Source organism: Podarcis tiliguerta (genome assembly GCF_965153285.1).
Source record: "Podarcis tiliguerta genome assembly, chromosome: 13".
Taxonomy (NCBI): Eukaryota; Metazoa; Chordata; class Lepidosauria; order Squamata; family Lacertidae; genus Podarcis; species Podarcis tiliguerta.
The window spans coordinates 34842920-34859046 of record NC_139546.1 but is presented as its reverse complement, the minus strand read 5'-3'; the positions used below and the strand labels follow the sequence as shown (position 1 = coordinate 34859046).

The following is a 16127-nucleotide window of genomic DNA, read 5'->3' as shown; positions in this document are numbered from 1 at the left end:
GTGTATTAACTCTGTAACTTAAGATTTTATTCCTTGTCTGGGTGTTTTGCTTTTTTTTTTATTATCTCTCATAGTAACCGTATCAAATGAAAAGCCATAAAAAGCATACCCGTCCATCTAAAACCAATGTGACTGTGAGTTAGGTAATTGCTTTTCTGTTGCTTTGAACTGTGATTGGGCAGGAGTAGCAGACTCCGAAATGCCCATCCTCAGTGAGAAAGCAGCTCCTGAAATCCAGCAGGGGAAATGAGAGGATTTTCAGGGTATGGGGTCAGAAGACTGTTGTGTGGAGCCAGCATGGAAGAATGCTAGTGCATATCCCCTGAAGGAAAGGAAATGAAATATCCCTAGTTTAATTGGCAAAGGCAGGGGACAAGGTTTTTGTTTTTGTTTTGTCATAAACAGTTTTTTGTGTAGCTGGAGTATGTGACCATGTGGAAGGGTGTACAGGGGGAAGGAGTGCCCTTCCAGGCCCCCTAGCGTCCCCTGGGAGACTTGCTACACTTGCTGCCCCAATGGCAAAAACTAGCGAAGAAAGAAAAAAGGGGGTAGAAATTCCTCTGCTGTCCTGAATTTGGGGATGTAAACCCCCCCTTTTTTTTTATCCATTCTAGAAATTGTGCGTGGGAAATACAAGTGAATCTGTGGGTTACTACAAGGTTATTTTAACAAAATGCAGACCGTGCCCCCCTAGTAAGAAGCACGGGCAACAGAGAAATATCTGACATTGTTGAAGAAGTGCTCAGATCCAGGCATGGCCTCCTCACGCCTTTCACAAGGACCAACCAACCACCGTTTCAATACAGTCTGTTTGGATGAGCTCCTCTAAGCGGGGGCAATAAAAAGATAGGAGGAGAAACCTGGAAGGTGAAGGAACAAATCTGTCTTTAAACATTTCATACCCAACTAAGATCAGATTGATGAATGGGCCAAATACTGTATTTGGGGGCTGGTCGTTCCTCTGCAGTGGGGAGCCACCATAACTGCAGTCCCAATGCCTCTGTGGAGCTTAAATTTACAACTCACGACATATCTGTGAGTCTGTACAGAGGGACACACCACCAGGTCTCCTTAATTGTTCCTTAAATGTGCTTTTTTGACCAAGAGGGTCCAAAGTGACAGCATAGGCACAATATCTTTGGGGAGAAGCCAGTAAGTGACCAGAGCTTGAATTTGCCATGATGTACAACTGGGCATACTAGATTTCTTTTGCCCCAACAATACTACTGAGATGCTCTCTCTCTGAGAACTAGAAAAATTAAAAATAGGAGTTGTGTTCTACGCTAAACACTCAGCCCTTCACTTCCTCTGGTTTTGCAACCATCAGATAGATGCAAACTAATAAGGGATGTGGTTGGTCAGGCAGCCGTGGGAACGGAAGAAGGACAACAGCACTGACCGATCAGAGAGGAGTCATTTCTTCTGCGGAAGAGCTGCATCACAGAACATTGCTGGGTTTCAGCGGCAACAGCCTCCAGCTGAGATCTTCACTCGGGAGACAGCAGAATAAGGAGAGAACGGAACAAACAGCTGGCTACAGAAGCCAAGCCATGAAATTCCCTTCCAGCATCCTCTTTCTAGGTTGGTATCCCTCCTTGGAGGGCGGTGGGAACAGAGTGTTTGCAAGAGCAGGCCTGGGAGATTGGAGGCCTGGCTTCCGTTTCTGTTGCTCAGATATCTTGACTCTAAATGGATCCTCTCCTTTCCAGGGTGTTGGCTGACCAGGCAGTGGCAGATCTCCAGAGGTGAGTGTCAGTCAGCCGTGAGAATGGTGATAAAAAATAGGGGGTGAGAAGAATGGGAACTAAATGCCGTAGACTCCTCCAACCAGAACTACTTTTCTCATGGTAGACTTTCTCTGTCTCATATTCAAGGCTTTTTCCCAGTCGGAACTCAGTTCCGGCATCTTTTAGGTGGGGGCAGTTGCCATTATCAGAGAACAAGGGAGGCTTTCATGGTGATTTCCGGTACCTCTTTTTCTAGAAAAGTTGAACTGCCCTTATTTATTTGTCTCTAGACAACCTGTCAAGGAAACCGTCCTCCCAGTTATCCACTTCAGTTTATTTCTCTTGTGTGCAAGGGCTGTTTAGACACAGGGATCCTTAGTCCTGCCCCTCCCACTGTAAACATCACCAGATACTATGGGAGAATCTTCTCTTTCATTGCCTCCCGGGTGCCTGTATCACAACTGGCGCTGTCCTGCCTGTCTCCTGTGTCTTGGCTTATGCAGGAGAGTGAGCAACCGAGCTACATAAAGGACCTTAGGTTCTGGACTCTTCTACTTCCTCTCCACCCTGTCCTCCTCCAATGTCAACAGGGAAGGGGAAGTTAACGAGCCCTCCCCCTCTCTCTGCTATCTCAGAAGTGAGTCATTGGTTGAAGGCTATATTGTTGGCCCTACAGCTGTTGCTCAGTTCAAAATATGATTCCTACTTCTTTAGAAAACAGGATGGCGATGAGGAATATGTGAAAATATAGATATATGTCAATTGGAAAATGTTACTGATTAATATACGTACCACACTTTTGTGGATTTTTGTACCCTGATACAAGTCTACTACAAGTCTCCCATTACTACTGCTCTGCCTTCCAAATCTGACTCCTGTTATCTTTCTTTCCCAGGACAGCTTTATCGGAAGCCTTCCATCTCAGTGAGACCAAGTCCTCAGGTCATCCTAGGTGAAGATTTCTATATCCGCTGTAAGACTGAACATAATTCAGAAGCAACTTTCTACCTTGTCAAGGAAGGGAGTTCAGCGGCTGTGGATTCTAAGACTGCCAAACAGTATACAGATTTCCCCCTTTCTAATGCCAAACATGTAGAACCCAATGGCGGGTTCTACAAGTGCAAATATTGCTTTAATGAAAATAAATGCTCAGAATTCAGCGATAATGTTTATGTCAACATAACAGGTGAGAGTTTTGCTCTGTCCTTAGACCTATTCATGTGCAGCACATACTTACGTTGAAAGCTAAGCAGTTTCTCGTTTTAAGCCCTAACCCTAATGTCGCCACTCCTTCAGGCAACAATCACATGCTACATGTGGTTGTCTGCAGAGAGTCCACTGTGTGGACACACATGTAAGGACTCTGCGTGATTGTGACTGGTTGCATATGTCTAGTTGGGAATGTCTCTACAGACAACCCCATGGAGCAGATGGGTGCTGCAGAAAGACAGGAGGGGGCCACCCTGTGTCACCATTTGAGGCAAAATGGGAATGTGCCACTCCTTGCACACCCCCCACTTCCGTTGCTGCCAGAATGCCCCCTCCCTTCTTGCCAAATGCGACAAGAACATGGCATTGCCACTCATCTTCTCTGTCCCAGGTGAGCAGATATTCCAAGAGCAAGTTTCCTAATTTAGAGAGTGATACAGTTGCAGATGTTCCACCTTCTGAATATCAGCCCTCTTTCTTTTCCAGGAGACCTTTCTCCAAAGCCTTCCATCTTTGTGAGTCCCAGTCCTCTCATCATCCTAGGGACACAATTCTTCATCCACTGTACAAATGAATACCGTGAACAAGCAACTTTCTACCTCTTCAAGGAAGGGACTCCGGGGCATTTGTTTTCTAGGACTGTTTCATTTAGTATTGCATTTCTCATTCCTAATGCCAAGCAAACAGATGGAGGGATCTACTGGTGTTCATATTGCTTCAGTCAAGACCAAGTTCGAAAATGCTCAGGTTCCAGCGACAGAGTTTACGTCAACATAACAGGTGAGGGCTCAGCTCCGTCTTGGTGTGCCAGTTTCACAAATGATACTAAAGTGGAGGTCGAATTTATTGCATCTTCAACCAGAAGGAAATGATGCATTGCCTAACATATCTCTCATTCTCTTTCTGTATTACATTCCTAAAAGATTGTAGTTCTGCCTTCTGCTGAATGTTGGAGTTGCACCAGCCCTTAAACATCCCTCTTCTTCTCTTTCCCATTCAGAGATATTCTATCCCAAACCTTCCATCTCAGTCAGTTCACATGAGTTTATTGCCTGGGGGGAAAATGCAACCATCCACTGTAAGAGTGAAGAGAGCCCAATGGCAGAATTCACTCTGCTGAGAGAAGATTCTTGGGGTGACCGTGAGATCCAGAAGATGGAACCAGGCAGTATTTTATTTCCCATTCTCAATGCTAAGGAAACTGATGGGGGGATCTACTTTTGCACCTATTGCTTCCAATCAGACTTGGACTTCAATCAGCGATGCTCAAGCTACAGTGATAGAGTGTACATCAACATCACAGGTGAGATTCTGTCATGGGTCGCATCCATACCAAAGACTCTTATACCACTTTAGCAGTCATGGCTTCCTCCATGTAGTTTGGGAACTGTAGTTTAATTGAAAGGTTAAAGTCTCTGTCAGAGAGTCCATTGCCAGTGTGATGAAGCAGTTGATGGTTCTGGATGACATTGAACCACACTCTTTGTCAACTAACCTACCTCACATGGTTGTTGTGAGGACAAAATGAGGTAAAGAACCATTCTGCTGGCTTGAGTGTCTTGGGATGTAATTGAAAAACGATTAATTAGCTAATTACACACACACACACACACACACACACACATTTTTGGGAATATAAAGGTTTATATACCGTTTTAAGTTTTGAAAAGCAGAGGCATTCAGTTGCATAGGCAATAATCCAGATTAACAGATTTTTGTTAGGATTGTAATCAGTGCTTTTTTCCTGGGGGGATGCAGGGGTACACATACCCCTAAACAATTTGCGAATCTAAGTTTGCCCTCATGGGGGGTGGGCAGTATTTCAATATGAGTAGGAAAAGGAGCGTATCCCTAGGCATTTTTAAAGAAAAAAGCACTGGCTGTAATGCATTATTTTGGAAACTGCAGATTAGGTAGCTCTGCCTTTAAGTCTCTGATAAATGAAATTTCTCCCCCTCTGCCTTTGCTTCATTCCATCACCTGAACATGAAGGAGAAATTGTTCAACCTTTTGGCTGATTATATGGCATTGTCGCATATTGGCTCAGGCTTCTGGCGAAGACCTTTGGAAATGGGGGTGTGGAGGTATACAGATGAGATGAAGATCATTTCAAATTATCACGTCCTGCTTACTGGTCGTAATCCAAACAGACTGCATCCAGAAGTGGAAAATAGACTGCTGTTGTGTTATTCTGTGGTACTTGTGGTACATAGTTTGTCACAGTGATGTGGTGGAGCAGGGAAAGGGAACCTTTGGCCTTCCAGATGTGATTCTGCTGCAACTCCCACCATGCCTGACCATTGCCCATGCAGTCTAAGACACACAGGAACATCTGGGTGGCTACATGTTCCCTATCTCAGTGGTGGGCCATCTGCTTTTCATGCAGAAGATTCCAGCTTCAATCGTCAGCATCTCTAGGTAGGGCAGGGAGAGATCCATGCTTGCAATGCTGGAGAGCCTCTGCCAATCAGTGTAGCAGACAATGCCAAGATAGATGAACCAATGGTTTGACTCAGTATAAGGCAGATATCCTTATGTGCTCTGCATTATTAGTTCCCCAGCTACTGGTTTTGATGGGGCAGGGATAATATTCAGGGAACTAGCATATGTTTCAGCCTCCCTTCCTGCCCTCTAGCTCCAGAGATTGTGGTTCACGTTGCCCATACTTTCAAACATGTCTTTGCACCATTAAGGGGTAGAAAGATGGGGGGCGGGCGGGAAGAGATGAAGCTGAAATAATTTGGATGATAAAGTATTTGGATGCTACTCTCTTTGCACAATGTGCCTGCACAGTATATCCAATACATGTCTATTGAAGGTGACTTTGTGCATAGCAAACAGGTCTTTTGATCTGATGCAAATTAGCAGGATGCATTAAATGCATCACAAGCAACATGTCTCAGTCCTTTCCTGGCTTTTTTTTTCTTTTCTTTTTCCTAACACTAGATCCCCGGCTTTCTAAACCTTCCATCACTCTGACACCAACACAGCAGATTTCTACTGGGATGAATGTCAGCATTGAGTGTCAGGGGGCAAGGAATTATGTGACCTTCTCCTTGCTCAAATCAAACAACCTGATAGCATCACAAAAGGCAGAAGAAAACAGAAATGCAACCAAGTTTTTTTTCTCTGAAGTGAGGTTGGAGGATGGAGGGAGCTACACCTGCCGATATCACCACATAGGATACCCCTTTCTTTGGTCAGAGTCAAGTGACCCCATGGAACTGGTTGTGACAGGTGACGAGCTTCCATATGTCTTTCTCCCACTTTCTCCTAACTCTCACTCTCTGTGCATGAGCTCTAGGGATTATGGCTGTCGAAGCCAAATACCACCCTAGGCGACCTTGAGCCACATTACAAGGAATGGAGGAACTGAGTGTTTAGGTTTACATCAGCAACGGGTTACTAGAGGCTAGATCAGAATTGAAGATGATTGCATCCAAGGTGAGGTGCATGGGAGATGGAGGTACATGGAGATAGAAGGAAGCCCATGTCAATATTCACTTAAAGGTAAAGGTAAAGGGACCACTGACCATTAGGCCCAGTCGTGACCGACTCTGGGGTTGCGGCGCTCATCTCACTTTATTGGCCGAGGGAGCCGGTGTACAGCTTCTGGGTCATGTGGCCAGCATGACTAAGCCGCTTCTGGCGAACCAGAGCAGCGCACGGAAACACCGTTTACCTTCCCGCCGGAGCGGTACCTATTTATCTACTTGCACTTTGTCGTGCTTTCGAACTGCTAGGTTGGAGGAGCAGGGACCGAGCAATGGGAGCTCACCCCATCACGGGGATTCGAACCGCTGACCTTCAGATCCATATCTCTGTATGTCTAGGGAATGAAGGGACTGATACCTTTTGACTGAAAGATGTTTGAACTATAAAGATGTGGAAAAGTACATTCTTGAATAAGACAGATGGGAGGCAAGTGCTGGAGTGGTAACTTGTAGAACTTAAGGAGGAAGCTGAAAGGTCAGGTGGGTGACCTTTTCATAGACATAGGGCAGTATGAAAGAACTGCTTCCCCACGGAATCCAGGGCCAGCCCTACTGTTAGGCAGAGTAAATCAGCTGCCCTGCCTGAGACAGAAGATCCAGTGGAAGAGAAGTGTTAGAGGACAGAGTTGGGTGCCATACCACCTCCCACAGTGCAAGCTCTGCACCACCTAGAGAAGCTGGTGAGTTTTAGTACATGGAGCGGAAGGGAGGAATGGCACCCCCTTGTCACTCACCTCAGGCAGAAAAATGGCTTGGGCTGGCCCTGCATCCTGTTAGAAAATATGTGTGATTTAATCAACCATCTTGCGGGGACCAGACACGTGGATCATTCCAACTTCAAAACTGGTGCTCTCCTTTCTGGAATGGCAGCAGTTACTCCACCCAATTTGCCGTGGATTGGGATTGTTTCATCTGCACATATATTCCCAGTGTAAAGGAAATTCAGTGTGTGTGTGTGTGTGTGTGTGTGAGAGAGAGAGAGAGAGAGAGAGAGATGGATGGATGGATGGATGGATGGATGGATGGATGGATGGATGGCATACACACCATTTAAAGCACATGACTTATTCAAAAGAATCCAGTGAACTGTGGTTTGATAAAGATGGTGGGAATCATAAGTCTGTAAGGAGTAGCTTCTGTGAAAACCAAGGCTTTCCTAGGATTATGGGAAAGCACGGTGGGTGTCCATACTGTGCAGTAGATAGAAAGCTTTTGTCGTAAGAATGACCCCTGCAGAATCAGATCCAAGGCCCATCTGGTCCAGCACTCTCGTCTCAGAGTGGCCACCCAGAAGCTTATGGGAAGCCCACAAGCAGTTTAATGCATGGAACAGCCCTCTCGTGCGCATGATCTTCAGCAATAGTCGTTCAGAGGTATACTGCCTGTGATGGTGGAGGTATAGCACATGCATGGCCATCATGACTTGTCCTGAGTGATGTGGTCATGCAGGGGCGAATGGATGCATGTATGGGAACTGGGAGGCGGTCTTGTGGAGGCTGATTGATAGATCCAAAGGCCAAAGATCATTCCTAATAGCCACTGGACACTGCAGAATAAGCATTAGTAGCATTCTAACTGTAACCTGGTTTTACAGACAGATTTGCAGTCATCTTGTGGGCAAGCATTGCGGCAGGACTTTCCCTTCTGATTCTCTTCCTTCTGGTACTTGCCTTTATATTGTACAGAAAAGGCAGAAAGGGTAAGTGGGCTTCTGAATGGACTGCTTTACAGTGGCAGAGATTAAAGCATGCAAAACTGTTTTTGGAGCAGTATAGGTTTTCAGTGACCTGAACAGCAAGTTATCTTTTTGCATCTCTAGCAGACGAAAAATTTTCTATGTGTGTTATTTAAATTTATTTTAAAAAGCAATTTAGTTTATGGGTTACCTTGGTAGAAGTTTTTCCAATGCAGAGTGACACACAGCCTCACAGAAATGAAGCGAGAAGTTTTCTCCATCCATGAAGAGAAAGGTCTCAGTCAGGCTTTCCCACCTCAATGTCCTTCTTGTGGAAGTTTTTGGATGACAACTCCAGCATGGCCAATAGTCAGGGCTGATAGGACTTGTAGGGCACCAGGTTAGGGAAGGCTGGTCTTAAGAATTAGGCTACATGGGGAGGGAGCAGAACCCACAAAGCTGCTCTGAAACAGATTGAGCCAAGAATCTCATGCTCTCTTTCTGATCTGCAGATTCCATGGCCCACGAAAGAAGCCAACCGCCGAACACAGTAAGCTTTCCTAGCAGCAAAAACTTCCCTGTAAACAAAAACCTTTATGACTGTGGACATCCTGCCAACCTCCTACACTCCAGGCCCTTCAATCTAAGAAGGAAAAAAGCACATCTCTGCCACTGTGGTGTAGTGGTTAAGAGTGATAGACTCGTAATCTGGGGAACCGGGTTCGAGTCTCCGCTCCTCCACATGCAGCTGCTGGGTGACCTTGGGCCAGTCACACTTCTTTGAAGTCTCTCAGCCCCACTCACCTCACAGAGTGTTTGTTGTGGGGGAGGAAGGGAAAGGAGAATGTTAGCCACTTTGAGACTCCTTCGGGTAGTGATAAAGCAGGATATCAAATCCAAACTCCTCCTCCTCCTCCTCCTCCTCCTCCTTCTTCTTCGGATTCACTGACAGTGTATAAAGCAGCTCAGTTTTATACCAGAAGTTTGTGGAGAGGGAAGGTGCATTCCAAATGTACCCATTTAGCCTTAGGGTTGCAGAGTTATGTCAAAAAAGAAAGAAAGTGTGATCCTGTCTGGCAACATTCTATTTATTTTTTAGCAGTAGGCTCATTTGACTGTGGGTGTGTAAGCATGTGCAGAGTGCCAAGTAACACTCATCCTCTTGAGAGCTGAGTGGCAGCCCCAGGTGCAGTGGCGGAGTTTGCCGCACCTGCACCCAGAGTGGCAGGGCAGGGCGATCCTCCCACAGGGCGGGACAATCCTCGGGGGGGGGGGGGGTTCCATTCATGGAGCGGCAGCACGATCCTCCCAGGGGGCATTTTGTCACCCCTCTCTGGGATGGCACCTGGGGCAGACTGCCCCCACCACACACCCATTCCGATGCCCCTGCCCAGATGCCATTTGCTCCTATCTGGAAGTTGGTGATCAAATTCCTGTCATTTACACATTCTCATTCATCATTCCCATTGTCCCTCTAGAACAGGGGTAGGCAACCTAAGGCCCAGGGGCCGGATGCAGCCCAATCGCCTTCTCAATCCGGCCCGTGGAATCAGTGTGTTTTTACATGAGTGGAATGTGTCCTTTTATTTAAAATGCATCTCTGGGTTATTTGTGGGGCATAGGAATTCATTTATTTTCCCTCCCAGAATATAGTCCGGCCCCCCACAAGGTCTGAGGGACAGTGGACCGGCCCCTGGCTGAAAAAGGTTGCTGACCCCTGCTCTAGAAGATGTAGTGGCAGAGACTGCATGCTAAATATCTCCCTCTCCCCCCTCCATAGGCCCTGGAATCCCACAGCAGAGAAGACCCTGATGGAGTTTCTTACGCTGCTCTGAACCACGGGGCCCTGAAATCCAAACAGGTACCCGATGCTGACAGGATCCCTGAAAGCTGTACTTACGCAACATTGGCCCAAGGCAGACCAAAGTAGGACTGACAAGCAGGACCTCTTAGGACGTAGAGACTTCTGGGACCTCGGCTGATCCTTGGTTTGCAGGGACATTTCTAGCAGGACAATGCTTCCTAAGTAGAGCCTTCTTCACCGAGAGAACCTGCTGCTCCCACCAAAGAGCTGGGCACTCAAAATATGTATGTACTCTTCTTCTTTGACCACTGACTACCTCCTTTCTGTAGAGTTCTTCCTTAGGCTCCTGGCTCACTAAGGCGGTTTGGCCCTGCGGTTGAGAACATCGCCCAATCCAGGGTTGAGAATCTTCAGCACTACATTTTATCATATGTGGTGGACGTCTAAGCTAATAAAAGTTTTCTGGGAGATGATATATAATGAAATGGAAAAAAATGTTTAAAATAACTTTTGCTTTAAAAAAACCCCAGAAGGTTTTCTATTAGGAAGTATAGGTACCGACATTTCAAAAGATCAGAAAAGACTTTTTACGTACGGGTTACATACAGTCGCTCAGATGCTATTAGCCCAGAGATGGAAAGAAGACAAAGTCTCTACTAGAGAGGAATGGACTGTGCCAAAATGGCAAAGCTGACTGGAAAGCTCAGGAACCAAGAGGACAAAAACTTCAAAAAAAGAATGGGGGAAATTATAGTTTAGTTAGGAGACCACTGTAAAATGATGGATACATTAGCAGGATTTTAATCTCACTTGTAATGTAATGGATATCTTGGATAACATGGATTGATACAAATTACAGATTATGCAATAATTTGCAGATTTTAATGTTGATATTAAGACCATTGGAGGGGGTGGGGGGAAGTTGTGAGATTCAGAGTAATCTCTATATATGAATATGTATTTGGATTGTTATACAGTGGTACCTTGGTTTACAACCATAATCCGTTCTGGAGGACCGGTCATAAACCAAAACAGGTTGTAACCCAAGGCAAGCTTTTTGTAACCCCCCCCCCAAAAGGGTTGTAATCCCAAAAAAGGGACACACACTTCCGGGTTTGATGTGGTTGTAATCCAAAACGGTTGCAAACCAAGGTACCACTGTAATTCTATATTTGTAAAATCAATTTAAAAAAAATAAAAAAAGAATCTTCAACTCTGTGGATTGAATACTCTGTACTCAGATTCCCAAACGCATGTTTACACTGCTAGCCTTTAAAAAATTGTCTTTTTATTGAAACCTGGGCATCTATGCTTAGGTCTGAGCCAGGATCACACTCAAACTGCAAACCTGCATCTTCAGGGGGAGTGTTACCCCATCCAGCACAAACCAAATCCCTATTCCCTGTCCTGCCTTCCGACTGACTGTCAGGGGCTGGACTGGGGAGGAACGGTGGGGGCTGCTCCCCCTTCTCCTGAACCTTCCCGAGACCAGGAGGACAGTGTCGATTTAGAGCAGTGGTTTGCAGAAGGGCATAGTTCACAGTCTGCAGAGGGCAGAAGATGGGAAATACTAGAAGAGGAACAGCAGGAAGAAAGGGAAGCAGCAGGAGAGAGGCAGCCGACAGACTCATTGTCTTTGGAAAGCATTCCTGAGCCCCCTGAGCCCAGGACTAGGCGTGCTGCAAGAGTAGCTGAACAGAGAGCTGAGAGAAAGAAAGACCAGAGCAACCGGCACAAGGAAGACATAGTATGAGAGAGACGAAGGGGGTGGGACTTTACTTGGAGCAAGACCATTTCTAGAGAGAGAAACTCATTCCTTTCTCTCTCACTTTGATTGTTGAATAAACTAATTGGTCAGAACTCTTCTTTTCTTATCTGCTTCTTTGCTGCCACCATGGGATTCACTGAGGCCTTGACACTGACCAAGAGCACCTCAGTCTTGCCTGGACTAAGTTTCAATTTGTTGGCCCTCATTCAGTCCTTTAGTGATGACAGATTGAGTTGAGAACTAAGAAAGCTGCTTTGGACTTGGGCAGAAAGGAGAACTAGAGGTGGGTGTCGTCAGGCTGCTGGGGACAACAACCCCCCAAAAGTCCAGGTGACCTCTCCCAGTAGCTTCATGATAACAATAGTGAATGTTGCATTTAGTTGCTGTTTAAAATTCACAATAGGAAGCAGAATAAGACTGATATCTTAACCCCACTTACCTGGGAGTAGGCCTCACTGAATGAATTAGGATTAATTTCATAGGTTAGCATAACGTGGTTAGGAGTGCAGGCCTAATGGATATAGGATGCCTTTGGCAACAAAATACACTTCAGGAAAAAAGGGGGGAAAGTACCAGTATATATCAATGAATAGCTAAACAATTTATATTGCAGAGCGATTAATGTATCTATTCACACATATATGTGCGCCCTTATTTTTTTAAAAAAGGTATGTTATAAAGAACAAAGATTGAAACCTTTCAGAGCAAGAGGCAGTGCCACAGTGGCGGTTGAATGTATGGCTGGAAGGAAATCCACTTGGTTGTTCGTTTTGAACAGATTCCCAGGATCCAATCCAGAGTAGCAATATTTAGCACCATGCTTCTTGGTCGCTGCCTCTGGCTGACTCATGAGTCAGATGACAAATGATGCCACTACTTCTTCCCTTTTAGTCTGAAATTTTTTCAGACTCAGCTTGCGAGAGCTTTTTTTATTTTTTGCCCTGTTCTTTCCCTCTTGGTTTCTACATGAGCCAGCTCCCCCCTACTGCATACGGAGCTACAAGGGCAATTTTGCCTGATTTCCCCCCACCCCGCACTGCACTTCACAAGCAGAAGGTGATGTGAAAGACTATGAGGGAGTCAATCTAGATTTCACAAGGAAGAAGGCTGAGCTGCCGTATGTCCTCTTTTCCCCAGACATGTCCTCTTTTTAGAAGACATTTTAGAAGACATCTGAAGGCAGCCCTGTTTAGGGAAGCTTTTAATGTTTGATGTATTACAGTATTTTAATATTTTTTTGGAAGCCGCCCAGAGTGGCTGGGGAAGCCCAGCCAGATGGGCGGGGTATAAATGATTAATAATAATAATAATAATAATAATAATAATTTTCATGCGTATGTAAAATGAGAGTCATCATAGCGATCCATAGTTAAAAGCAGAAGTTGGCAAATGTGACTTCCTTTGTGCTCTTCAAAATATGGCAACCCTATGACACCCCCCCCACACACTACTGTTTGAAATTTCCACCCCTAAATTCCCCCCTGCCCAGCTTTCCTGACCCCAACCAGTTCGGTACTCTACTGAGAATTGTGCCTCTGAAGAACACACTTCCAAGAAACTGCAGACAAGAATCAGGGGATGGTTGGGTAGAGGCTGTTTGTTTCATGGGAAGATGGGACTTGGGCTACCTTATGTAGGGATGTCTATAGATGCTGGCAGAGGATAGGCTTATTAGATATTATCCTTCTTTTCTCATGTTTGTGAGTTCAACAGGGTACATCCGTTTGCAGCTTAAAAGGGAAGCTTAGCTAGGCTAGTTTTAGCCTTTTCGTTTAAGTAATGCAGGTTGCTTCTGGATTCTCCTGCTATTTCCCCATTTACTCTCCCTTAAAACAATAATCACACAAACAGTCTTACAAAAGGTAAAAGCAACATTTACTCACTCAGAGTATCTGTTGCAGAATAAGAGATACAGGAGGCGGGCTTAAAGTGGTAATTCAGTTAGACATATTTTAGTCTAGCTTAAGATGGAGTTTGAGCTACAGCTCAGACTTAGCAGTTCTCATTTCTGGCTTGGAGATGAGATGAAGAGTAAGAGTGAAGAGAGTGAAAAGAGAAGGTGCCCAGGTAAGGGGAATATATAGGGCCACACCCTCTCCCTCTCAGGGCACAGTGGGATCGCCACTCAGAAGGTCCTCTCTAGCAAACGTACAGGAAAACTCTGTGAGCTTCAGCTCCCATCATGTACCCATCTATCAAACATGAATCGTTGGTTTGACTGCATTGTAAATATCCCACACCTAAAAGCTGAACAGAGGCAAGTTGTCAAATCCCAATGGGCTGCTCGGGACTTGAATTTGCAATGACGTGTGACTGGCAGTACTAGATTCCTTTCGCCCTCACAATACTGCTGAGAATCCCTCTGTCCAGTGACATAGCATGGGTTGCTTGCGCCCGGAGCTGTACAGAGGGGGATGGATGGGAGACAAACGGACAGAGGACACATGCACATTCAACTGCTTAACATCGTCCATGTCACCCGGGAGATTGCAGCTGCAGAGATAAGAAAAGACTTTTTCCATTGTCTGGAGAGATCACTTCCTGGTTTGGATGCAGAAGCTATTTTCAACAGAGCCCAGCGACGGAAATACACGACTGCATCAAGGCAGCAGTGGGTGTTGAAATTTTGTGCCCCATACAATTTTGTGCCTGGGGCAATCACCCCTCTGCCCCTCCCCCAATGCTACACCACTGCCTCTGTCTCAGGACAACAGCTATAAAAAAGCACAGGGGATACAATCTATGCTAAACCATTTTTCCAAAAAATGCAGAAGTTTCATCTGTTCACTTCCGTTCATTCCATTGTGCAACCCACAGTTGTGACATAATAGGAGATGTGGTTAATCAGGCAGTCTAGGGAGGGGACTATCATCAGAATATCAAACAGAGAGAAGCGATTTGTGCTGAGGATCCGCTGTGTAACAGAAAGTTGCCGGATTTCAGCAGCAACAGCTGCCAACCAAGACCGTCGTTCAGGACACAGCAAAGACAGGAGCAAACAGGACTCCCTGCTAGCGGCAGAACCCACGCCATGAGGCTGTCTTCCAGCATCCTTTTTCTTGGTTAGTATCCCACCTTGCAAGATGGTGGGGGCAGAGCAAGTGGCCAAGGCGCTGTGGGAAGCTCAGAGGCCCAGCTTCAGATCCTTTTGCTCAGATGTCTCGCCTCTAACACAATCCTCTCCTTTCCAGGGTGTTGGCTGACCAGGCAGTGGCAAATGGCTAGAGGTGAGTTTGGGTCAACAAAATAATCCCAAGAGTGGGAGAGAGGCATAGGGCAGAATGGGAGTTCAATGCCAGGGCCTCCCACAATCAAGCTTGCTTTTCTCACTACTGCTGGAGTTCCCACACTTTCCCTGTAGTGTGCAAGGATGACAGGTGCAAGTGCCCCATCCTCCTTTGTCTTTAGACAACCTGTGTCCATCTCAGCTGCTCATGTGTCACTCTGAAGTTTCTGTAAGAATGTTAAGGAAGGTAAAAAGGTAAAGGTACCCCTGCCGTACGGGCCAGTCTTGACAGACTCTAGGGTTGTGCGCCCATCTCACTCAAAGAGGCCGGGGGCCAGCGCTGTCTGAAGACACTTCCGGGTCACGTGGCCAGCGTGACATTGCTGCTCCGGCAAGCCAGAGCTGCACACGGAAACGCCGTTTACCTTCCCGCTAGTAAGCGGTCCCTATTTATCTACTTGCACCCGAGAGTGCTTTCGAACTGCTAGGTTGGCAGGCGCTGGGACCGAACAATGGGAGCGCACCCTGCCGTGGGGATTCGAACCACCGACCTTTCGATCGGCAAGCCCTAGGCGCTGAGGCTTTTATCCACAGCACCACCCGCGTCCCTGTTAAGGAAGGTAGGAGAGGATAAATTTATAAGATATGTTCTTTCCTCGCTCATGCTAGTGAGCATAGAGCAGATCACATTCCTTGCAGTAAACAACAACAACTATCATTATTATTTACTGCAAGGAATGCTATTACTATTACTATTATTATTATCCCCAGCCACTCTAGGAGGCTTCCATCAGAATATTAAAAACAGAATAAAACTTCAGACATTAAAAACTTCCCTAAATAGGACTGCCTTCAGCTGTCTTCTAAAAGTCAGATAGTTGTTTATTTCCTTGACATCTGATGGGATGGTCTTCCACATGACAGGCGCCATTACCGAGAAGGCCCTCTGCCTAGTGAAGCTTGTTGATGGCTGGTTTCAACCTTTTAACTAAGCAATCCAGGATGCCCTTTGTGCAGACGTGATTCTTCCTGGTCATTTCCCCTTTATTTCCCTCTTAAAACAATAACAACACAAAGTCATCTTCTTAAAATAAGAATAAAGTTGACTCACATTCAGTAGCAATCTGAAGGCAGGCTTTAGCTGCAGCTTCGGTTTCATATGCAGGAAAATGTAGACAAGACAAGTGAAGTTTCAGACGTACAACATGTGGCCTACATGCATAT

At 45.8% G+C, this 16127-nt stretch overlaps 1 protein-coding gene across 5 annotated transcripts in view; it reads left to right on the top strand.

The window, feature by feature from the left end:
- The window catches only part of LOC310663579 (immunoglobulin superfamily member 1-like), a 39362-nt gene that overhangs the window by 7372 nt on the left and 15863 nt on the right, over positions 1-16127 (top strand). Inside the window, exons 2-7 of one of the 5 annotated variants that reach the window (XM_083411577.1) lie at positions 1363-1581; positions 1710-1745; positions 2623-2913; positions 3423-3716; positions 3937-4239; positions 5883-6173. The exons of 1 other annotated variant lie outside the window; for it this stretch is intronic. In XM_083411577.1, the coding sequence (XP_083267703.1) occupies positions 1363-1581; positions 1710-1745; positions 2623-2913; positions 3423-3716; positions 3937-4239; positions 5883-6173 (1434 nt within the window). Of the gene's footprint in view, positions 1-159; positions 1582-1709; positions 1746-2622; positions 2914-3422; positions 3717-3936; positions 4240-5882; positions 6174-16127 lie in introns of those variants that run through there. 3 more of the 5 variants (XM_083411576.1, XM_083411578.1, XM_083411579.1) reach the window with 3 other exon arrangements.